The sequence below is a fragment of the Phocoena sinus genome, chromosome 7 (assembly GCF_008692025.1).
Source record: "Phocoena sinus isolate mPhoSin1 chromosome 7, mPhoSin1.pri, whole genome shotgun sequence".
NCBI classification, from domain to species: Eukaryota; Metazoa; Chordata; class Mammalia; order Artiodactyla; family Phocoenidae; genus Phocoena; species Phocoena sinus.
In genome coordinates this window covers 55,327,993-55,351,510 of record NC_045769.1, presented here as the reverse complement: position 1 = coordinate 55,351,510, position 23,518 = coordinate 55,327,993, and the positions used below count along the sequence as shown (strand labels likewise).

Genomic DNA, 23,518 nt, shown 5'->3' with positions numbered 1-23,518 from the left:
GTAATTGACGTGTCTTCAACAAATGAATCAATTTCATAATAAGATCAAAAGATGAATACATAAATGGATTAAGGACTAGTACCTTGAATATCAGTGGCAGGGATCTCTCCAGTTGTATCACTTGGTTCAGATTCACCAGCTTCATTGACAGCTTTCACTCGGAATCTGTACTTCCTGAGCTCTTTCAAATTCGGCACCACACATTCACAGGTAGTTAGAAGTTTGTCTGGTTCGTTTACGCTTTTCCAGTCAGTAGTACCTTCTTCTTGCATTTCTACAATGTATCCTTTGATCGGACTGCCACCGTCTTTGGCTGGAGGTTTCCATGCTAGTGAGATGCTTGACTTTGTTTTATCTTTGACCTCTGGGCGAGAAGGTGGCCCAGGTGGATCTAATAAAAAAATAAATTAAAAAAAGTCAGATTTTGAAGCTGGTGGGATGATAGATTTATATACTATAAGAATGTTTTACTATACCTGATCATATCTTATTTTTAATCTATTAAAATATTAAAATAGGAATGCCAAAGGAATAAATTACCTTCTAGAGAAGAGAAATATAAGAAAATCTATTTTCATTTAGCATTAATGCTAAAACAAAGAAAGCAAACAACTAACTGGGAGTAGAAAGATTACTGACTAGCTCTAGATAGAGAAATACTCTATTTACACACAATCGGTGAAAAGCTATTTTACTTTTGAGGTCCCTTTGAAGAGATTCTGCAGTATTCTCTACTAAAAGCTTATTTTAATTGAACCTACCATAAAATTAAAATTAAAAAATGATTTCATCATTAGCTGGTAAACCTTTGAACACAAACTAATCTTAAGCCCATTACTGTAGCCATTGACCCTGTCCCTCATCGGGTGACAATCCATCACATTTCTGACAGTGCTTTACGATTATGGAAATTCTTTTACTCCATTCATCTTTTTAACCATAGCTCTTTCCTCTCCAGTGCCTAGGACAGCTCTTTGCACATAGCATATGTTTACTACCAGCTTGCAGGATGAATGACTAATTCATTTTTTATGTATGCTCTGTATAGAACTTAGATTATTTTAAGTCTTTTGAACAAATAGCTGAATTTTTTTCCCCATAGAAAATCCATTTATATAGCAAATGAAGTTAATCATTAAGGCCATGGTATTTTAATTTTTGAGCCGATCTGCTCATAGATCTTTCAGAATTGTTTTTTTCTTTTATTTGACCTCACAGACTGTGCTTGAAGATCTTATATCTTTATTCAATATATACTATTGAAAATTTAACAACTTTTGCTTTTGTTGAACTCCTACTGGAGGGTCTGACTGTTTAGTGAGGGAGATAATTTCCGCAGTAGCTAATTAATGAGAGAGAGGTTTATTTAAGGTATGGGAGCAGAGAGGAGCTTATAGTCCAGGGTCTTTATTATTGTGATTCCTCATACAATACTAGATTTAATCTAAGTGTTTAAACACTGTATGAGTTTTTGTATGTATGTGTATGCATATACATGTATATGTACATATTAGATATGTGTGCATAGTATGTGTATATATGTATACACACATACACATATACTTCTGATAGTCTATGTAAGTATGAAACTTTTTAATAAGTGAAATAATTTGGCATAGAAATACACAAGAAATTTAAGAGCAGAGCTATCCATCTAGTGGCTTTGCCCTTGATAAATTCCAGAAATGGAAGCATACTTACATATGGGATCTCCTGCAACAGCTAGGTCTGATGGTTCACTGGGAGAGCCAACTCCTGCAGCATTTATTGCCATCGCTCTGAACTGGTATTTAACACCTTCAATCAAACGGGGAACATTAAATTCCACGCCTTTCAATCCCACTTTGGTTATCGGTGCTCGGCTAACACGTGACCAGTAGGCACCTCCCTCTTCTCTCTTCTCCAGCCAGTAGCCAGTAATTGGAGAGCCGCCGTTGTCCAGAGGAGGAGTCCAGCTCACTAGCATCGACCCTTTGGTGCGCTCCAAGACTGTTGGCTTTCCCGGAGGTCCAGGAGTGCGATAAGGATCTTGAATGACCACTTTATCTGATTTGCATTCATCGCTGGTTCCATATTTATTCACTGCCCTAACTCGGAACTCATACTGACCATTGGGGATAAGTTTCCAGAGCTAGAAATCAGATGAACAATAATTTCTTAAAAACAATATACTTACATTGATTTTCACTTGTTTTAAAATTCCAGTTATTTTGGTAGGGAAGACTGTAAAAAGAAATACTTCTATAAACTCAGTTATCTGAGTTTCTCCACTCAAACATGGAGAAAGTCATTTAAAATGAGAATGTGTAAATTTATTGCACCTAATAGTGGCTCTCTCAAGTAAAAGAGGATCTGTATATCAAAGTATTTACTAAGTGGCTTTATGTGCAAGATGCTAAAAACTATACTTAAGCTTTTTGTGTGTGGTTTTGAGTTTAATCATTAAATTCCAAGGTCATGCTAGAATGATGTTAATTCAGGGTTATGTCCTTTAAGTGTGCATAAGAAAATACTTAGAAGAGTTTACCCCATATCTCCTCTCTACAGCAGTGTTGGTGACTTCTTCCCATTCAGCTTTCTTCCTGCTTGCATCGCGTTTGTCAATGACATAATGGGTGATTTCACCCCCACCATTGTCTAGAGGGGCATCCCACGTTAAGTGGCAAGATTCAGCTTTAATGTCAACAACAGCAAGATTTCTTGGTGGGGATGGACGATCTGAAAAGGAACCAAAGGAGGAGATTGAGAAGCAAATTCTTAGACACTGGATTTCTTTTTTTTATAAGAAAGCGTGTCACTTACCGAATACTTCGACATGGACATTTCGGAACACTGAGCCAAGGCGATTAGAGGCAGTCACCGTGTAAGTGCCTTTGTCCTCCCGGGTTGCTTTGGGAATGCTAAGCTCAGTCTTTGCCTCACTTCGGGATACTTCTTCCTTGGTTATCTTAAGTGCATCGGTGGGTTTTTCAATCACAGTTTCATTCTTGGACCACTCAATTTTAGGCATTGGAAGGCCTGTCACATCTGCAGGGATGTTAACAGGCTCTCCCGCCTTAACTTTGATGGTGTCTCCTCGAACAGACAGGCGCAACTTAATAGTTGGAGGCACTGCAAAGAGAAGGGAAAGGGGGAAAAAATAGCAAAGTCATAAGGATGTTGGCTCAACCTATGAGATAAAGTGCATTAAAATGATTATTATGTTCAGATTCAACACCTTCATCATCTTGTATGACCACATTGAGAGGCAGGGATGGTTCGCTTTCACCAATTTCGTTGACGGCCTTGACACGGAACTCATACATTTGGTGTTCATCAAGATCTTCAACCAGAAGAGATGTGGTTGGGCAGAGTCGCTTGTTAACTCTTTCAAAGTCAGGTTTGTCATGACGCCGTTTTTCAATGATATAGCCTTGGATGGGGCAGCCACCATTACTGCGGGGCTCTTTCCAGTCAAGGTTGATAGTGGACTTGGTCCTTTCCGTATATGTAAGCCTCTCGGGAGACGTTGGAGGACCTTTAACCAGAGGCAGGTTGAAATGACAAGAATGAAATAAGTATTCATGTAAGAAATCACATTTCAATTCGGATTAATTATGTGAAAAATAGGTTTCTGTTCAGCATATTGTTGCATCTGTCTTTAAAATCCTCAGAATATCTCAGTTAACAGAATTATAGGCGTTCATATAGTCAGAATTTTTCTTAGTAAACTCTATAGTCAAGATTATTGATTAAAAATTGAGGTGCATGTATGCTTTTTTATATTTAGCATTTTAGATATTTTACCTCTGTCAGTGGGAAAGCTTCTAATTTTAATGACCTAGGAGGGCTGTCTGTGAAGTTTTGCTTTGAGTGACCAGCTGAGAGCAAGTGTTCCTTTCTTATTAACAGAAAATGGCTATGTCTACTGAACACACTTTGGACCATGTTGCCTCAAGTGTGGGTTTAACAGGGGGTGGAAAGAGAATTTATGTAATGCTGCTGTAGTTTTGTGTCCTGAAGGACAAGATAGAGAGAATAAGCTTTGCATGGTGAAACTAGACCCAATCCACTCTTGACTGTTATCGCAACCAGAAGCAGAGCTTAGTGGTAGAAGTCCAACCCTGTTCTGTTCTTTCTGGCACAACCTGAGCTGTAGTAGACATTTTGAGATGAGCTGTTACAGTGAGGAGGTAATTTTGTTCCTGTTTTTGGGTGGTGGTGGTGGTGGTGGTGGTGGTGGTGGAGGAGGAGGAGGAATAACTCCTCTGTCTCTTGGGGAACGGGGCATCCTCAAAGACTTGGCTTTCTAGGATGGGATGTCAGCATGCATTACCAAGCGTGTGCAATATTAGGGCTTCCTGTTTGTTTATACTGGTCAAGGAGATCTCCTTTGGTTGGGTTTCCATTCTTTGGTGGCTCTTTCTGGTTTTGGTGTGCTCCCTCATCCTTCCAGTCTGGGGACTACTTGAGGGGCTAAAGGAAGACTAAAGCATTTACACTAAGGCAGTTTTCTGTCCTGTAATCTTTCAAAAACAATGAACTCTCTTTGACTAATTACTCCAGTGTATTTTCTTACTAAGATGTAATATTTCTAAACTATTTTTAGGTTATGCTAAGCTCCAGTGATTCAGGTTTTTCAGCACGCAAAACTATGCCCAGTTTTGTGCAAAAATTACATTGAAATTATTGTAAACATGGTATAAAGTTGCTGGTAGTTATTTAGTTTACCTTTCTCATTACTTTCTCATTATTCCAGCTATAGATCTTGAGATTGTTGGGAGTTTGAAGCCATAAAGCTCTATACATAAGTGACATAACTAGAAGCAATCAGTATTTACTTTATATACACAATGAAAACCTTCTTTTTTACCTAGTGGGTCAACTGCAAGAATTGGTCCTATTTCAACAGGAGGGCCACAGCCAAACTTGTTCTTGGCAATCACACGGTACATATATTCTTGTCCCTCAAGGAGACCTGTGATGTCACATTTAGATCTCTCAGTCTCTATTGGTTGTCTCCAAGTATGCATCTTAGCATCCTTTCTTTCAATAATAAAGCCCGTGATATCACTTCCTCCATCATCTGCTGGATCAGACCAGTTAAGCAGACACATTTTTCTGTTTGTTACAACGGGTTTCAAATCAAGAACTGGACCAGGGACATCTGAAAAATAAAACGGCAACAAAAAAATCAATGCAATAAGATAGATAGTATCACTTAGGAAAAATCCTGTGGAAATCCATGTAATATTCCTTACCAAAAACTTCTACCCGGGCTGCTGCAAATTTAGAACCACAGCTATTGGTAGCTGTAATCACATATCTGCCATGATCTTTTCTTAATGCATTCTTGATAATTAGTTCAGATTTGGTTCCAACGTTCTCTATTTCAACACGGTCTTTATCCAGCTCTCCTTCTTCTTTGGTCCACACTTTTGTTGGCACTGGACGACCAGTTACCACAGCTGGAATTCTGAGAGTCTTCCCAGCCACGATCTGTATTCCAGCCTTGACAGAAACATCTAGTTCCACATTTGGAGGCTCTGTTGAGAGAGAACAGTCATACATTAGCCCAAGAAAGATGGAAAAAAAAAAAAATCTCGTACTGGGAAAATATCCATCATCTTATTTAAGTACCTTGTGGTTCAGCCACAGTAACGGGTTCTGTTTCTCCAGGCGGTCCTTCACCTGCAGCGTTGACAGCGCTCACTCGAAGTTTGTAATCGGCGCCCTCTCGGATTTCTTTGACAGTGTACTCACGGGCCTTGATCATCTTCTCTGTGCAGCGGGACCATTCATTTGTGCCAACCAGCTGCTTATCAACAAAGTAGCCAACAATTTCCCCACCACCATTGAAAGCTGGGGGTTCCCATGCTAGTTCAATAGTTGTGGAACTTGTGTCATTGACTCTTGGGACAGGTGGCCCAGGTGGAGCTAGAATGAATGCAGACACAGAAATCAAAACTCACTGATGGGTACTTCCCTGGCGGCACAGTGGTTAAGAATCTGCCTGCCAATGCAGGGAACACGGGTTCGAGCCCTGGTCTGGGAGGATCCCACATGCCACAGAGCAACTAAGCCTGTGTGCCACAACTACTGAGCCTGCGCTCTAGAGCCCACGAGCCACAACTACTGAGCCCACGTGCCATAACTGCTGAAGCCCGTGTGCCTAGACCCTGTGCTGCACAACAAGAGGAGCCACCGCAATGAGAAGCCCACTCACCGCAACAAAGAGTAGCCCCCGCTCGCCGCAACTAGAGAAAGCCTGCACTCAGCACCGAAGACCCAATGCAGCCAATAAATAAATAAATATATTTATTTAAAAAAAAAACAACTCACTGATGGTTTTAAAATGCGCAGTAGCTTACGTGACCCCACTTTTTTTTTTCCACAGTGTGTTGCATGTAATATGGGTAATTATTGCTTTGTGAAGCTTTTAAGTTATAAATACAGATGTTTAAAATTTTACACTGCAACCTCAACATTTGTCTGTAGTCAGTCATTGCTAGTATTTAGTTTGATTTTTTTCCAGCTTGACTGAGATATTATTGACATACGACGCATGTAAGTTTAAGGTGTACAATGTGATGATTTGATACATGCATATATTGCAAAATGATTGCCACAATAACGTTAGTTAACACCACCACTCCCTCACATAATTACCACGTTTGGTAACACTTAAGATCTACACTCTCAACAACTTTCAAGCATATAAAACAGTACTGTTAATTATAGTGACCATGCTATACCCCACTTTCTTCTTAAGGAATTACTTACAGATTGGATCACGTGCTGTTTTGGGATCTGAGGGGGGACTGAACTTTCCAGGTCCAGCTGCGTTTTCGGCACATACTCTGAAGACATAGGTGAGTCCCTCTAATAGGCCTTCTACATTGGTCTTCAAAGAATTCAGAAGGTTTCGGTTGACACGAGACCAGTGTGTGCTATTCACCTCACGTTTTTCAAGCCAGTAACCCAAGATGGGGCTTCCATTATCTTTTGGTTCATTCCATTTCACTAGCATACTGTTACTGGTGACATCTTCCACAATGGGCTTATCGGGTGCATCAGGTGGTTCTGATTAAAATTAAAAAGGCATATTTGAATTAATTCCCTAGCATGACGTGAAAATTCAAGTTTACAAGCTGTGATAATATATATACCAACATATGATAAAAAGGCAAAGTTTAAATGCTAAAGATCCTCACCAAATGGATCTTTAGCTGTAAGTGGCTTTGAAACACATGGTGGTCCAGGCCCAAACCTATTTTCAGCTCTGACGCGGAAGAGGTACTCTTTTCCTTCAATCAACTTTGTCACTGAATATTTGCAATGTCTAAGTGTTGAAGTGACGACAATCCATTCTGAGTCAGGTTTTGTCTTGTCTTTCTTTTCCAAAGTGTAGTTTAAAATTTCACTGCCACCATCATCAAGGGGTGGTTCCCATTTACAGATGACTGAGGTCTTTCTAATATCTTCAAATACAAAGTTGATTGGTGGTCCTGGTATATCTGATATTTTGAAAGACAGAAGTGGTTAAAATTTTGTGTAGCACTGGAAAATGTAAATGTTTAGTGTGCGTCTAAGCTTCTAAACACAGTGTGCTTCTGTGACATAAACCTCTGTTTTTTCTACATCTGTCTATCTTTGTATCACATTAGCTAATGAATAACAAGGTCAGTTGATTTCTTCTGCATAGCCAGGAGAAAAAATTGGGACCTAGGATACCTTGCTGAAGCTATTTCCCACTTCTATTAACTGCCCACAAAACACTTACATTAACTTTCTTCCATTGGAAAGTGTAGTTTTACCTACTTACCTAGCACACTGACGGTACAAGGAGCTTTTGCAATACCATGGTCATTTTCAGCTTTGATCATAAACAGGCCATGATCAGGTCGGAGAGAATCTCGGACACGTAGCTGAGATTCTCCTTTTTTACTACTGTCAATACTCAAACGCTGTGTCAGAGGCAGGACAAATGGTTCTTCTTCTTCTTGAACTTCACCCTTCTTCCTCCTAACCAGGGGTGCTACCCGCTTCCTGATTTCCTCTGGTGTGATAACGTTTCCATCCTTTAGCCACGTAATAGTTGGGTAAGGTGACCCAGAAATAATTGCATCGAGTGCTATTTCATCACCTCGTCTCACTTCTAGGCTTGTTCTCATAATGACTTTTGGGGCATCTGCAATGATTAAAAACAGTAATTGTTTTCAATTCTGATTCAAATATCTGACAAAACCTCATTCTCATTTCTTTTACGATGGGAAAATGGCAAACCCGTTAAACACAACTTACCAATAGGATCTACCGCTTTGGTTGGAGGAGTGGCCCGAGAAGGTTCGCCAATACCAGCAGCATTTTCTGCTCGCACACGGAATTGGTATTCCTTTCCCTCTTCAAGGCCTTTTGCTGTATAGGTCAGGACTGGTACCAGGTGTTCGTTGCATCTCTTCCATCTCTCTTCACCCTTAGCAATCTTCTCTATGATGTAACCCATTATCTTGCTCCCTCCATCGTACAAAGGTGGCTTCCATGTAATAGTCATTGCCTCAGCTGTAGGATTATGTACCTCAACGTCTACAGGTGGATCAGGGGGCTCTGAAGAACAAGAAAAAACCTGTTAATATAGGGAAACCCATCTTCTTAAAAAAAATGCATATTAACCCTTAGCTCTATTACATTCATGCTCAAACTTACGCTTCGGATCTTGAGCAATTACTGGATTTTTCAGTTCAATATATTCGCCTCCACCAATCTTGTTGACAGCTTTAACACGGAAGAAGTATTCACCATTTGGTATGAGATCTTTGACAGTCCAAGACAGTTTGTTCTCACCAGACATGACTGGTATATACGTCCTCCTCCCAGCTTCTCTGCGTTCTAGGACGTAATGAAGAATTGGGCTTCCACCATCATATTCTGGAGGTTCCCAGGTTAATTTACAAGAACTCTTGGTCACATCACTTGCTTTAAGATCTTTGCATGGTCCAGGTAGTCCTATTAGAAATCAAATTGACAATTATCATTGTAACCTGAAAAGTCAGCATATTAAGGGCACACTCTGAGTAGGACATTGCAGGCCATTTTGCATCCTTGGCTCCCAATTACTAAATGTCAGTGACTTCCCCCTTAGTCTTTGTTCCAAGCAAAAATGGCCCCCCAAACTTCAAAACACCATCCATGTGTGTGGGGGGGGGAAGGGGGCAGAAAATGTTACCACTCCTCGTTGAGAACACTATGAAAACATGCAAATACAATTAGTAAATGAATGTTGGTTATTTAAACATTCTTTGGGTGTGCCATATCTTTTACTTAAATTAGTACTTCACGTGCAAATAATTACAACAGAAGTAAATTAGTGTAATCAGAGTTTAAATAGCAATTTCATCTCTTCAGAATTGCTTTGCTTCTCATATGGGAAGAAATAATCTGAAAGGACACTTAGTTTACAAATGGCCAGCTCATGAAGCCACTTATACTAACATTGCAGAGTTAACCAATTTTCCCAACAGGTGAAGAATGTCTGGTGTTTCATCAAAGAATGATTACCTATGACTTTGACATTGATTGAGGCAGTTGCTGAGCCGAGCTTGTTCTCCAGGGTAATGGTGTAAACTCCAGCATCTGCATGGACACTCTTGGGAACTTCAAGGTGTGCAGAGATGTGATCGTTCTTCATTGTTAATCTATCACTTGCTTTAACTTCTTTGCCATCTTTATGCCAGCTAACGGTTGGAACTGGGACAGCTCTGAAGGGAACAGGAATGCTTAATTTTTCACCTTCAATGACGACAATGTCATGAGTCTCCAGATCAATTGTTGGCTTGCCTGTAAGAGATAATCCAAAAGGGGAAAAAAAGGGTGTGTCAAAATGCAGTGCATGAGTAAAGCCTACTTTATTTATTAATTATAAAAAGAAACTGTTCTTACAGTCTGGGTCTTTGGCAACCACGTTTTCGGAGATTTCAGATGGCTCACTGACACCAACAGCATTGACGGCTCTCACTCTCAGAACATACTCCTTGTCGGGCACAACACCTTCTTCAACCTTGAATTTCAAGTCTTTTATTGGGCGAGAATTAACCCGCATCCATTTCTCAGTGCCTACTGGACACATTTCAACATGGTATCCTATAATAGGACTTCCACCATTTTTCTCTGGAGGCTTCCAAGCAATGGCAATGTGCTTTCTCCCAGCATCAGTCACATGCAGGTCAAGGGGAGGTGAAGGAGGACCTGAAAAGAGAGTGAAACATTCACATCCACAGTCTCATCATCAAGCTCTAGACAATATCCTTCGTATAATCAACACTACTTACTTGTTGGATCTTCAATTTTCAGGATTTCTGTGGGTTCGCTTGGGTGTCCAACTCCAGCTTCATTCTCTGCCCGAACCTGAAACTGGACCTCTGTTCCTTCAATGACGTCAGTTACTTTAAAGTTACAGTCAGGTCCTGAGGTCTTTGCAGCTTTCACCCAACGGGTACCTAACTTTTCTTTCTTCTCAATGACATATCTATTGAAACAACAAAGCATTTCGTGAGCATGAATAAAGAATTTTCAGCCGAACGTAAATTTTTCTTTATGAGTTAATTAAAATTCTACCTCTGTATCGGTCTTCCACCATCATTTTTAGGTGGTTCCCACTTCAGCTCAACATGTCCTTTCGTCACATCAACCACTGTCAGAGCGTAGGGTGGTCCAGGGGTGGCTGAAAGCAAAATATTCAGCGGTTAGAAAAACCAGGGAGAAAAGTGACAATCCACTGCAAATGATGTCACAAAGATGAAGTTAGAGAACATACTAAAGGTGTCTTTGGCCAGGACAGAGTCCTCGACTTCACAATAGTCACTCTGTCCTATGGCATTTTCTGCAGCAACTCGGAACACGTATAAAGAACCCTCGGTCAGTGGGGTCACTGTGCACTTGGTGTCCTTGACAGTTGTGTCCACTGTTTGCCAGCCTTTCCGCCTCACATCTCTCTTTTCCACAATGTAGTTGGTGATGGGCGACCCTCCATCTTTCTCAGGAACTGTCCACTTTAGGTCTGCTGTATTTTTTGTAATATTGATAACTTCAAGCCAGCGAGGTGGTGATGGGGGATCTGAAGGAAAAAAAAATTCAATTTCTTATTGTCCAATATTCAGTCTTCACTAAATTTTCTAGTAGTCACTAAGAGATTAGATAGCAGGGATGAAATAATTAAGAGTGACTTACAAAGTTTCTCCCGGCAAAGCACAGAGTCACTGGGTTCGCTGGGTTCACTTTCGCCCGCCTTGTTCACAGCTCTAACTCGGAATGAGTATTCTTGCCCTTCCATGAGCCCTGGGAACAAATGCTCGGTGGTGGGAACCCCTTCGGCCACTCGGACCCAGTCCTCTGTTCCAGTCTTTAGCATTTCAATGACGTAAGAATCGATCTTTGCCCCTCCATCGTGTTCTGGCTTTGTCCAATTCAGCATTAATGATGTTCTGCCTACATCTTTCACGGTTGGTTTTCCAGGGGGCCATGGAGGATCTGCAAGCCAATGAAATGAAACCATTATTGAGGTTTGCCAAAAGGAATTAATATAAGCTTCAAAATAATCACAGAAAATATATGAATAATACCTATGGGATCCTTTATTAAGATTGGCTCAGTTGATCTGCTTGCTTTTCCAGGTCCAGCAAGATTTTCAGCCAACACACGGAATCTGTATTTTTTCTTATTGGTAAGACCTTTCACTCTGAATTAGGAACAAAGTGTGAGTTGAATACCACGATAAGAAGGCGAAACCTCTGTTTATTTCACACAGAAGAAGCTAATTTATTTAAATTGTGAAAAACTGGTTTGGATATTTAACTGAAATATTTCAATATAAATTAAAAATTGCCTTTTAACTGTCACACACTTTAGATTTGGTCACATGTACCAATCTAATTATAATATCTATAATAATAATCATTACCATAATATACTAGAGGACCAAACACTTTGGAACTTCCAGACAGTTTATATTTTATGGTAAGAAATTAAGAAATGTGCCCTTCAATGGAATTTATATCATTTTTGAAATTATGTGGTAATAGAAAAGATAAGTAAAAATAATTTAAAATTTTATAGTAATATATAATCAGGTATAATCAAAAGGAATGCTAAAGAATGAAAATTTATATACACTGCTTTTTTGACATCCTTAATGGAGAGCTTGGGCGTACCTGTATGTTGTATCCTTTATTGGCATCTTATTGCATCTAACCCATTTATCAGTATCAGGATCTAATCTTTCAACCCAGTAACCCGTGATGGGGCTGCCACCGTCATCATCTGGCTCACACCATGTGAGGGTCACTGCATCTTTAGTGATATCAGAAGGTTCTAGGCGAGTTGGAGGTCCAGGTGGATCTATAGACAGGATAATCATATGTGTTATATGTCCTGTATATAAATATGACACCTAAATCCAACTTTGACACAAGTATCTTTTTTTTTTTTTTTTTTTTTTTAAGCCACTCGATTAATGAGAAACTTACCAAACTGATATTTGGCTGTTATTGGAGTGGCCTGAACTGGCTCACCAACACCGTACATGTTTTCTGCAGCAACTCTGAAGATGTATTCTTTATTGGGTGTTAATTTGGTTGCCTTGAACTTTGTATCCTTGACAGTTGACGAGAGCTTGTGCCACATATCACTGTCGGTCGCTCTTCTCTCCACGACATAGTTTGTGATTTTAGATCCGCCATCATCCCGTGGTGGGTTCCATGTGAGAAGACATGACTCGTTGGTCACTTCCATGATGTCTAAAGCAGCTGGGGGTCCAGGTTTATCTGTGGATGACAGTACACACTCAGCGAAAAGCATTTGTTTAATATGTTTTATTTTCAAAAGTAGCCGGAACGAGTTTGCCCATTTTTAAAACGAGAGCCTCCCTTACCTAAGACGTTCACTTCTACCACAGCGGTGGCCCGACCACAAACGTTCATGGCCTCGATAATGTATGTGCCACTGTCACTTCTCTTACTATCCACGATCGTCACTGTGGATTTTTTAGGAACGTTTTCAATGGTGATTCTTTTGTCCTGCTTCAGAAGCATATCAGCCTTTGTCCAGGTTACTTTAGGTTCAGGTTTGCCAGTTACAGTGGCAGGAAGTTCAATCTTAGTTCCCGCTTTTACAGTGAGACCCGCAAGGAGCTTCACGTCGAGGAAAATTTCTGGAGCCTCTGAATTGGAAAAGATTATTTACGATGTTACCAAATTTGGGTAGAATTAAAGTCAAAAGTCTGACTGATAAAGCAAAAACCAAAAGTAAGTACCCTGTGTGTCCACAGCCTGGATTTCTTCTGTGGGTTTGCTTGGCTTGCTAGCTCCTAGCCTGTTCAAGGCCTTCACACGATAGGCATACCACTGGCCTTCTTCAAGACCTGTTACTTCCATTCTGTCAGAAAACAAAATAGGATATTTTACTTAATGCATTTAATCTGTTCCATTGTGTAGTATTCATAATATTTCCAAAATTCATACCCCTGGTATAATACTATCCTTTAAATTAATTCTGGATTGCTTCAACATTTTAACTAATGAAAACCTTGATTAAAGGGTAAGTTCAGCAGCACTTTTAAAAATCAGACAGGCGGGGGCTTCCCTGGTGGCGCAGTGGTTGAGAGTCCGCCTGCCGATGCAGGGGACACGGGTTCGTGCCCCGGTCCGGGAGGATCCCACATGCCACGGAGCGTCTGGGCCCGTGGGCCATGGCCGCTGAGCCTGCGCGTCCGGAGCCTGTGCTCCGCAACGGGAGAGGCCACAGCAGTGAGAGGCCCGCGTACCGCAAAAAAAAAAAAAAAAAAAAAAAAAAGACAGGCACACCAAGGAAGTTCTAAACTTAACATTTAGATTTTCCAAAAGAAAGCCCATTTTAGTAAGAGTAAATATTTACTTTTGTGCCAAATAATTTAAAAACTTACTTTGTTTCTGCAACTGGGTCTCCACAAGCGACCCATCGATCAGAACCACGTGGACATTTTTCAACTATATATCCTTTGATGCGTGAACCACCATCATGTTTAGGTGGATCCCATGTTAGGAAGATGCTCTTGGCTGTTCGATCTCTCCACTTAATATTCTCTGGTGGGTCAGGTACCGCTGTAGCATTTTAAAGAGAGAGTCAGTCTTAGATAGGCCATCTATGAAATCTCCATACTGCCAACCTGTGTATTTCCCCCATAACTTCAACTCCAGGTCTAAAAGCAAAAACAGGTGGGAATTCCCTGGTGGTCCAGTGGTTAGGACTCTGTGCTTCCAATGCAGGGGACATGGGTTCGATCCCTGGTCGGGGAACTAAGAGCCCACAAGCTGCGTGGCACGGCCAAATGAATAAATACGTACATAAATAAAAATAAAAGGAAAAACAGGTAACAAGAGGCTAGGTAAGAAAATATCAAGAATGTACTCACTTGCAGGAGCTGACATATTTACAGGTTCATCAACATATGCGGGTTCTCCAGGGCCACACTTGTTACGAGCACAGACTTTAAATAAATATTCTTTTCCTTGAACAAGATCAGCAACTGTGAATTCTAGGTTGCTCACAGAGTCTATAACCTGGGACAAAGCAATACAGTTAATAAACTGTTTTCCAAAAACTCTGCCTAAGTCAAAATATTTTTACCATGAGCAGGGTTACAAATGGAAGTTGTTTTGAATGCTAAGGATTATTCTTACGCTGATTTTATATTAAGGAAAAAATTGCAAAGTAAGACATAATAATATTTGACGCCTAATGTAAGGTGGAACTGCTTCATAGTTTGTACACATTAAAAAGTCGGCAAATAAGGTGTTGATTCTTTCTACCAGCTTGGTTATTAGAAATATGATAAATCAAGGTAAAAAACAGTAATGGTATAAACTGAGGAGAGAAAATGGCAGATTAGGCCAACTAAGGTAATTTAATGGAGTGAGAAGAAGTATGACCACCAGGGAGTTAAGTACTTAGTGTCCTAAGAATGGCTTATAGCTTAAAAGGGCATACTGGATACTTATCAGGTACCAACTGAGTAGGTAAGTTTTGTTTTATTTTTTAATAAACCTAGTTGAAAATCTGGTAAGGCTCACAAAATGAGGCAATTACACCAAATCTTGGTTGAACTACCTCAGGAAGCATTAGCATCAATACATTTAAAAAAGTCGTAGGTACTTTTTCAGCAAGGTAAAGGTAAAAACATAAAAACTTCGCAAGGCATCTCGACGTTTCGGGATTTCCCCCACTCTCTTTTCTGTAGTTGCTGCTCAAAACTCACTTTAGTCCATGTTTTCCGGCTGACTTCTCGCTTTTCAACAACATATCCGGTTAATGGACTTCCTCCGTCATCATCTGGTGGTTCCCAAGTCAAATGTACTGAGTCCTGGGTTATCTCACCGAATTTCAGTTCTTTGGGTGCACTTGGGCGAGCTGAAAAAAAAAAATGCAGTCAGAAGTCATTAATAGCTTGAACCAATATTTGTTAATACTGTCAAATCACCTTAGATCACAAAAGTTTCGTTCCTTACCAATTACACTGACATCAATCTCCCCAGAAATTGCTTTCACACGATTTTCTAACTTCAGCGTGTAAATGCCCTTGTCTGGACGTTCACTTGGAGAAATGATAAGCTCAGCATAGGCAGATAGGGTTTTCATTTTCACACGGTCTCCGGCTTCTAGTACTTTATCTCCAAAAGACCAGGTAGCAGTTGGCCTTGGATAGCCTGTACTTGGAACCAGGATCTTGATAGGATTTGGCACAATAACTTCCAGGCCATCTTTAAATGCACTCAAATCCATGGTTGGTTCAACTACCAAAAAGAAAACTTAATGAGTTTCCAGTACTGTATTTAAATCCCTGGTACCCCAAAGTAGCTTTGTGCTATTCCCAAATCTAAAAATAAAATATCCATTTACCAAATGCATCATCAGCAGTTAGAGGACCAAGAATTTCAGATGGATCTGAAACACCAGCTTCATTTTCTGCAGATACTCGATATAAATATTTATTTCCTTTTTGTAATCCAGTAACCTAAAATTATGAATCAATATTTGTAAAATACATATACGTTTAAGTCCATGATCATTTACCGACTATTTATTTTAGATACACATGCCCTACCTTGTAAGTCAGTTCGGGGACAAGTTTCTTATTGCAACGAATCCAATTATCTTTTCCTTCTTCACATCGTTCTGTTATATAGCCCAATATTGGGCCTCCTCCATCTTTCAGAGGAGGTTCCCATGTGAGCTGAACTGATGACTGAGTCTGATCTGAGGAGTTTAGGTTCACAGGAGGACTTGGTCTCTCTGGATTGGAAGAAAGAGTTGGAGCATACCATTTAATTCAGTGACAGCTTATTAAGATAATGCTGTAATCATTTCTATCATCCCCGTATTCACTGGACACAAGCAGGCCCAGTCTGGATTTCTACAATTTTGTTCTAATTTTTCTGATGTTCTTTTCATTAACTTCTGTTTAATTTGATTTATTTTAATCGATAAGCTTAATTTCTTGATTAAATGGATTACTTATTTCCCTTTTTTTGATGGACTCACCAATCGGATCAGCAACTTTGATGAAGGGTGTGGCCGCACTTGGTTTTCCAACTCCAATTCGGTTTTGGGCCCTAATCCGGAAACTGTACTCCTGTCCTTCCACCACGTCAGTGACAGTTGCAGACAGGTCTTCAGCTCTTACTGTCATGGCAGTTTCCCATCTGATAGAAGTCTTGTCCCTTAATTCAATGACGTAGTTTGTGATCTCGGCACCTCCGTCATACTCTGGTGGTTCCCATGTCAATGAGACACCAAATCTGTTCACATCAGTGATCGTTACATTCAAGGGAGGGCCTGGAACATCTGGATATCCAGAAAACACGGGCTTTAGGTTATCTCAGGGATAAAAGCAAAGATAAGCTAGTTTACAATTTACTTAAAAACTTCTTCTTACCATATTTACTCCTTGCTTCTACAGGACTGTCAGTTTCTACTGGTTCACCAGTACCGACTCTGTTTCTTGCGCTCACACGGAATAGGTACTCAACTCCTCCTTTTTGTAGTCTAGTGACAGTAAACTCACAACTGTCTGCACGGTCAGTGGCCAGAACCCAGGTCTTTCTCTTGATGTCACGTCTTTCAACAACATAACCTATGATTTTGCTTCCACCATCAGTTAATGGTTCTTCCCAAGCGAGGCTCACTTCACCATCAAATGTTTCTGTCACTTCTAAGTTACGTACTGGCCCAGGAACATCTGGAATTCACGTATACATTTTTTTTTTTTTTAGTGTGTTATCACGCTTTTAGTTGTGCTTTGCCAATAAAGTCCAAGTGACTCAAGGGCTTACCTATAACTTGTAAATTGATGAATGCTTCTGCTTTTCCGTGTTTGTTCTGAAGCACAATTTTGTACCTTCCTTTGTCTCCTTTCTTGGCTTCTGAAATTCTGAAAGAAGTCTGTTCAGCTGTAGTATCAACAGTTTTTGAAGATAGAGGTTCATTTTCTTTAAACCACTCAGCTTCTGCCTTGGGGTAGGCATCATAGGGCACCACCATGGTCAGAGGCTGGCCAACATCAACCACCAGGTCTTGGTCAGCTGTCTTGATTTTAGGTGCGGCTAGTGAGAAAAATAATATGTGAATGCTTTTGAGTTATTTATCATAGTCCAGCTATGCCATAGCTTCTTTACTATGCATTTGTTAGCAAATACTGGTTACATGTCACAGTAACTTTACAGGAGAGGACACTAGCTGACTTAGAGTTCTCACGGCTTATTTTGCAAATTATCAGACTCTGAAGAACAGAGGACTAAGTATGATATGAAACCACAAAATCTCCATTCTTTGCCAATAGTAATAACAGAGGCCTGAATATAGTGCACAGAACATGTTTTCGGTTTTTTGTTTTTTATATAAAATAGGCACCTCATACTTAGTTCAAGATAAAGCAGATAAACTTGTTATGCACAAGAGGTACATTAATGGCTCTTTCAAAATGCCAACCTCTAAGGATGTCTTGGAAGCTTGGGTCAGGATGAGAACAGACCTCAGAGGCCTCACAGGGATTTGGAAAGTAGAAAAGAATGGGCCTGTCTCTAGGTCTGGGTTTGCTGGGAAGACTCTCAGGGCAATAGGTTAATTCTAGGAGTTAACGAACAGCTGCCATGTGCCAGGAGCTGTGCAAGGTTATCGCATGTAAAGAGCAATGCTGTCAATTTCCTCTTAGTCAGGACACTTGGTGGTAAGAGGAATTAGAATAGTTAACGTGTGGACAAGGCTTAATTGGAATAAAAAGCTTTCACAAACATTTTCTCATTAATTAACTGTGAAATCTGAAACCTACCCAGCATCTGTGGTATTGTAAGGATGTTTGAAAATAAAAGAAAGGGACTTACCTGCCAGTTCAAGCTTAGCTCTGGCTTCTTTGTCTTTGGCAATAAATCTGTATTCACCCTGGTCACGGGGCTTAATGTCACAGACCTGTAGCCTGTGTATCTTTCCTTCACTCATCATCTGGTGTTTGTCACCCTGGACAATAATCATGTTGTTTTTTAGCCACTGGACTTCCACCTTATCTTTGTTGAGCTCAGCTAAAAAGACAACATCAGTACCAGGGGCTTCAAGGATGTCTTGGGGAGGCCTGATGATCTCAACAGGGATTTCTGAAAAGAAAATGTGAAATAAATACAAACATGTTTGTATTGGGATTAACAACATTTAAAAACGTACGAGAATTAAAAATCGTCCTTTCACTTAATATGTACCTTCCACAAAGAGTCTAGCTCGAGACCTCCTGTCTTCTACTCCACAAGCATATTCACATTCATCATCCAGCCTGCAGTCTTTTATAATGAGTCTATGTATTCTGCCATCTTTTTCAAATTTGTATCTAAAAGAAGAGATTGAATTATTGGTTAGCTTGCATAATGACCACTAAATTGGCAAACTTGTACATATAGCTACAGAAATAGAGACTGAGAAGCTCTCACGTACTTTTTGCCTTCTTTGATTTCTCTCCCGTTTCTGTACCATTTTACATTTGCTTTCTCTCTGGAGAGCTGGCAGGAGAAGACAGCATCGTCAAACTCAGTGACTGTCTGGTCTTCCAAGTGTTCCACAAATTCTGTAGGGGCTTCTATGATGAGAAGTTCAGCAACAGATTTATCTTGTCCAGCAGTGACAATGTATTCACCTTCATCTGGGAAGCCACAGTCTTTAATGATTAGAGAGTGCTTATATTTATCAATTCTGTATAAAACACGGTTGTCAAAAGCCACCTCTTCTCCGTTTTTGGTCCAGTTCAGTCTTACATTGAGACGGTTCACCTTGCACCAGAATGTGACAGATTTCTTCTCCATTGTTTCAATATCTGTAAGAGGCTCAGTGATCCTAAGGTCTTCCTCTGTTGGAAAGGAGAAGAAGAGTGTTGATTTTAATTGTTTTCATCATAGAAATTGATTTTTTAAATCTCTAATGTCAAATAAGTGACTTACCTTCTACAATTAGATTGGCTGCACTCTTAACATTTTCACCTCTGTGATTGGTCAGGGACACATTATAGTTGGCTTGATCATCTAATTGTGCACCTCTAATTCTGAGGGTGTAGACCAGGTCTTTTTGGAGAATAATGTATTTTGAACTATCAAATATGGCTTCTTCATTTCTGAACCATTTGGCTTTGGCACCTTCGGTATTGACCTCACAGTTAAAGACAGCTTCTTGTTGTTCCTTCACACGGGTGTTCTTCAGAGGAACTATGATCCTGAGTTTTTCTGAAAGCAATCAACAAGATTTTGTAGTATGAAGAAGTACTAATGTGGTAGATGCAAATATAAGTAAATCCAAGAAGCACAAACAAACTTACCAATTACTGTCAAGTGAGCCGCTGCTCTGGCGGCCCCAGCCATGACTACATAAGTGCCCATATCTTGTAATGTGGCATCTTTCACAACTAGGATCCTCTTTTTGCCATCAGCAATTATGTCATATTTATCTCCAGATTCAAGTGTCTTATCATCTCTCTTCCACTGGACTGCAAAGCTTTCCTTTGATAGAGAGCAGACAAATTCAGCCTTTTCTCCTTCAAGTATTTCAACGTTTTGAGGCTTTGAGATAAATTCAGCAGCAAGTTCTGGAAAGAAAAAGTTGCAAGATATTGAAATATTAAGCATTTGTACCTTACATGCAACAGGTATGGTTTTCTTAAAATACAATAGTATTCACTGTAATTTTCATACCATGAACTTTGACTTTGCCATCGGTTCGAGAACTTGGGAGTCGGCAGTTGTAGTTGCCAGTGTCTTCCAGGTGAGCATTCTGAATGATCAGGATTCTCTTTCGTCCAACAGTAAGTGTTTCATATCTTCCTGTTTCAATGATCTCTTCATCCCCTTTGTACCAAATTACTTCTGCTCCGGGCTTGGAGACCTCACAAACCAGTTTTACAGTGTCTGTTTCACTAACTTCAATGTTGGTAAGATTTTTTGTAAAGACAGCTTCTTCTTCTGCAAGAAGAATTAAAAACAAAAAACACTGAATTAAACTGGAATTTTTTTTTTTCCCAACACATATACTCCTGCAAAGAAAGACTTCATTCTTACCCAGGACTGTCAGCATGCCGGAAGTTCGCGCCGTCCTTACTTCACAGGAATATTCTGCTTCATCAGCCACTAGACATTTGTTGATGACAAGAATGCGGACTGCTCCCTTAGATATGATGTCATATTTTTTGCCCTTTTTAATTTCAGCACCATCTTTAAACCACTGAACCTATATTTAAGATAAAAAAATACCTTTATCAGTTCTGTTGTTCCTTCACATGTGTGTCCTTAAGAGGAACTATGATCCTAAGCTTTTCTAAAAGCAGTCAATAAGACTTTACATTATGAAGAAGAACCAAAGTGGTAAATATAACCAAACCCCAAAAAACAAGAACAGACTGCTTCAATTATTAAGTGAGCAGCTGTGATACTATTATCAGTTATTAAAAATAATGGGATCATGTATTAGAGCCGTAGAGGGCCTTGGATTTCATGCAGACCAACTCCTTTGTTTTCCAGGACTCAAAGTCGACTCGCCAATGGTAGTTAATGGCAACCAGGAGTACTCAGTCGAGACATATGAAATTGCTGATATTTGATTGTTGTTTTTTTAATTTGATTGTTTTTAACCTAAGAAAACATCAATTTCATATGGTTCAAATTAATAATATCTAAATCTCCTGATTGCAAGGCCAGTGTTTTTCAAGTAATAGCAAACGAATAATAGTAATACTAAAAAGAGAACAATTAAATCAAGTATGTATCTCACACTAAAGTAATAATCATTAACCTAAAAGTAAAGTGATGACGACAGAGATGTTTGATTCATTTTTTTTTTGTTTTTTTCATTTTGGTCAGACCAAAAGTAAACAAAGTTATCAGAAAACACAAGTTGGCAACCACACAATCACAGACCTTGGCATTTTCTCGGGAAATTTCACACTCAAACCGAGCCATTTCTTTTTCTTTAACTTGAAGATCGGTGAGTGGTCTTAAGAAGTCCACATGAGGAGCTGTAAGAGAAGGTCATCAGAATTCAGTGAGGTTTCTAGAAATTCACTCTGACATACTGTGGTGCTTTTGCAGGCTTTTTCATATTAGCAGGCTACAGCTGATTTGGAAATCACTTGGAGCTGCCATTCCATTGTGATACTTTGCATTTTACATATCTCTTCGTTTTCATAAAATTATGTGGCATAATATATGTCCAACTAATTCTTGCTATCTATCTATCTAAGTATCGCCAGCTCAGTTCTGAAGGAAAGCTGAAGGAAATATCTTCATTGATACTTCTCCAGAGTTGAAAGTTGATATTGTCAAAGGAAATACCAGTAGCAAAGAATCGTTATCTTATTTAAGGCAGGCAGCATAATCTTTGAGAAATTAGGAGAATTCAATGATAGTGCAGCTTGAAAAGCTATGATCAGTCTTGTCTATGGCTAAGAGACATGAGCTTGCAATTGAAATCACATACATTCAGCTTTTTTGCTGTGTGTCAGCTTCAAAGAGGTCACGTATAAGTCAGGTATAAAGTCCATTAGTGTGACAAAACAACATGCTTTGAATGGAAGGGTGATTTTTTTTTTTAAATCTCTGGTTTCATTTATCTCCAGAATTAAGTTGTTGGATATATAGGATTGGAGAGCTGCCCACATGCCCTTCCTTCTTTCAGGGTTCCTTGTGAGTCCTTCCCAAGATGCCCTTTCTTGATCAATGAAATTCTGGGACACAAGTGCTGGCTAATAGGCTTGAAGATATGCTCATTGTTGCTGAGCCTTCTTAGAATAGAGATAAAGTAGGTAACAAAGGGAAGAAGGAGACCCAAGAAGCTATTCTGTCATAAGCGAAAGCAGAACAGCCACAAAGTGGAAAGAATAAAACAGACCAAGATGCATGGAAGCACAATCAAAGCCACTATGAGCTGTTGACAGATGGGAAGCAACTAAACCAATAGCAAATACTGCACAAAAATAAAGACACTAGAATATTATTGCTGGACAAATGAATGAATGAAAAAAATGAGCTAGCATGTGGCATTCTGAAAAAAGACGTTTTATTTTCCACCAGAGGAAGAAGTAGTGCTAAAAACCATTAGTGCTCTCTTCATTTATAGGACTCAAGGGATACAGGCTTCTCTCCGTCTTCTTTTCCATTCTTATTCTCAGAGACAGCATTATGTGAATGGGCTTTATCATATTACAGCAGACCTCCAGTGTGCTCCTATTCAGACTGAAATTTCATGATCATTTTCTAGTGGTTCCTCATACCTGAAAATTCATTTTCCTTCCAAGTGGCAATGGCTTTCCTTTCCTTTCCTTTTTCTTTTTTTATGACACCCTTCTTGTCTTTTTAAATTCAATTTGTCCTCATCTGTATTGAGATATTCCTGCAGTAGGCTTACCCCATGTAGACAAAGAGCACATCTCTCACTACTCAGTGAGAAGCATAGCAAAAAGTGATCACTCTGCCCTTCTCAGACCAGATGTAGTGGAAGGACCTCTCTTTTTTTTAAACACATAAAATATCATGTTACATCAGTATCGATACTGTAAGTTGCCAAGAAATGTGGTTAGGCCAAGAAGGGCATGCAAAAAAGTGGGGTTTTTTTTTTTGTTGTTGTTATCAAAGAGTTGCAAGTGAAAAGTGCTGTGTAAGAAGAATACTTACGCACGACGTTCAGGTTACAGGAAGTCTTAAAATCCTTAGCATCACAAGTGTATGTTTTAATATCCTCTGGGGTGCAGCCGTGTATAATAAGTTTCCTGACCCTGCCATCAGCAACAATTTCATACTTCTTGCTTTTGAGAATTTCTGTCCCATTTTTGAACCATTTCACCTTAGCATTTTCTCGGGATACTTCACACTCCAATACCGCAGTGGCTTCCTCTTCGACCGTCTGGTCCTCAAGAGGTTTAGTGAATTCAACTGGGGGTTCTGAAAGAATCATACTAATTAGCCAAGGTACTTCTCCTTTCCTTCTCCAAGAG

General features: G+C 39.7%; 1 protein-coding gene and 1 long non-coding RNA gene across 2 annotated transcripts in view; one reads left to right on the top strand and one right to left on the bottom strand.

The window, feature by feature from the left end:
* The window catches only part of LOC116756537, an 83,275-nt gene extending 77,534 nt beyond the window's left edge, over nucleotides 1-5,741 (top strand). Inside the window, exon 4 of the long non-coding RNA XR_004350675.1 lies at nucleotides 5,659-5,741. This is a non-coding gene — a long non-coding RNA (uncharacterized LOC116756537). The remainder of the gene's footprint in view (nucleotides 1-5,658) is intronic.
* TTN (titin) overlaps nucleotides 1-23,518 on the bottom strand; it is a 281,733-nt gene that overhangs the window by 76,179 nt on the left and 182,036 nt on the right. Inside the window, 42 exon segments of the mRNA XM_032637061.1 lie at nucleotides 83-391; nucleotides 1,702-2,131; nucleotides 2,528-2,718; nucleotides 2,803-3,111; nucleotides 3,218-3,517; nucleotides 4,853-5,146; nucleotides 5,241-5,525; nucleotides 5,620-5,916; nucleotides 6,763-7,062; nucleotides 7,194-7,496; nucleotides 7,805-8,170; nucleotides 8,284-8,586; nucleotides 8,686-8,985; nucleotides 9,538-9,816; nucleotides 9,919-10,224; nucleotides 10,308-10,504; nucleotides 10,594-10,699; nucleotides 10,793-11,092; nucleotides 11,206-11,505; nucleotides 11,598-11,713; nucleotides 12,186-12,372; nucleotides 12,501-12,797; nucleotides 12,905-13,192; nucleotides 13,286-13,407; nucleotides 13,934-14,111; nucleotides 14,423-14,570; nucleotides 15,266-15,417; nucleotides 15,516-15,800; nucleotides 15,907-16,021; nucleotides 16,112-16,299; nucleotides 16,549-16,851; nucleotides 16,943-17,245; nucleotides 17,340-17,609; nucleotides 18,387-18,653; nucleotides 18,756-18,880; nucleotides 18,985-19,393; nucleotides 19,485-19,763; nucleotides 19,856-20,122; nucleotides 20,229-20,495; nucleotides 20,592-20,760; nucleotides 21,447-21,544; nucleotides 23,199-23,465. Of these exon segments, the coding sequence (XP_032492952.1) occupies nucleotides 83-391; nucleotides 1,702-2,131; nucleotides 2,528-2,718; nucleotides 2,803-3,111; nucleotides 3,218-3,517; nucleotides 4,853-5,146; nucleotides 5,241-5,525; nucleotides 5,620-5,916; nucleotides 6,763-7,062; nucleotides 7,194-7,496; nucleotides 7,805-8,170; nucleotides 8,284-8,586; nucleotides 8,686-8,985; nucleotides 9,538-9,816; nucleotides 9,919-10,224; nucleotides 10,308-10,504; nucleotides 10,594-10,699; nucleotides 10,793-11,092; nucleotides 11,206-11,505; nucleotides 11,598-11,713; nucleotides 12,186-12,372; nucleotides 12,501-12,797; nucleotides 12,905-13,192; nucleotides 13,286-13,407; nucleotides 13,934-14,111; nucleotides 14,423-14,570; nucleotides 15,266-15,417; nucleotides 15,516-15,800; nucleotides 15,907-16,021; nucleotides 16,112-16,299; nucleotides 16,549-16,851; nucleotides 16,943-17,245; nucleotides 17,340-17,609; nucleotides 18,387-18,653; nucleotides 18,756-18,880; nucleotides 18,985-19,393; nucleotides 19,485-19,763; nucleotides 19,856-20,122; nucleotides 20,229-20,495; nucleotides 20,592-20,760; nucleotides 21,447-21,544; nucleotides 23,199-23,465 (10,575 nt within the window).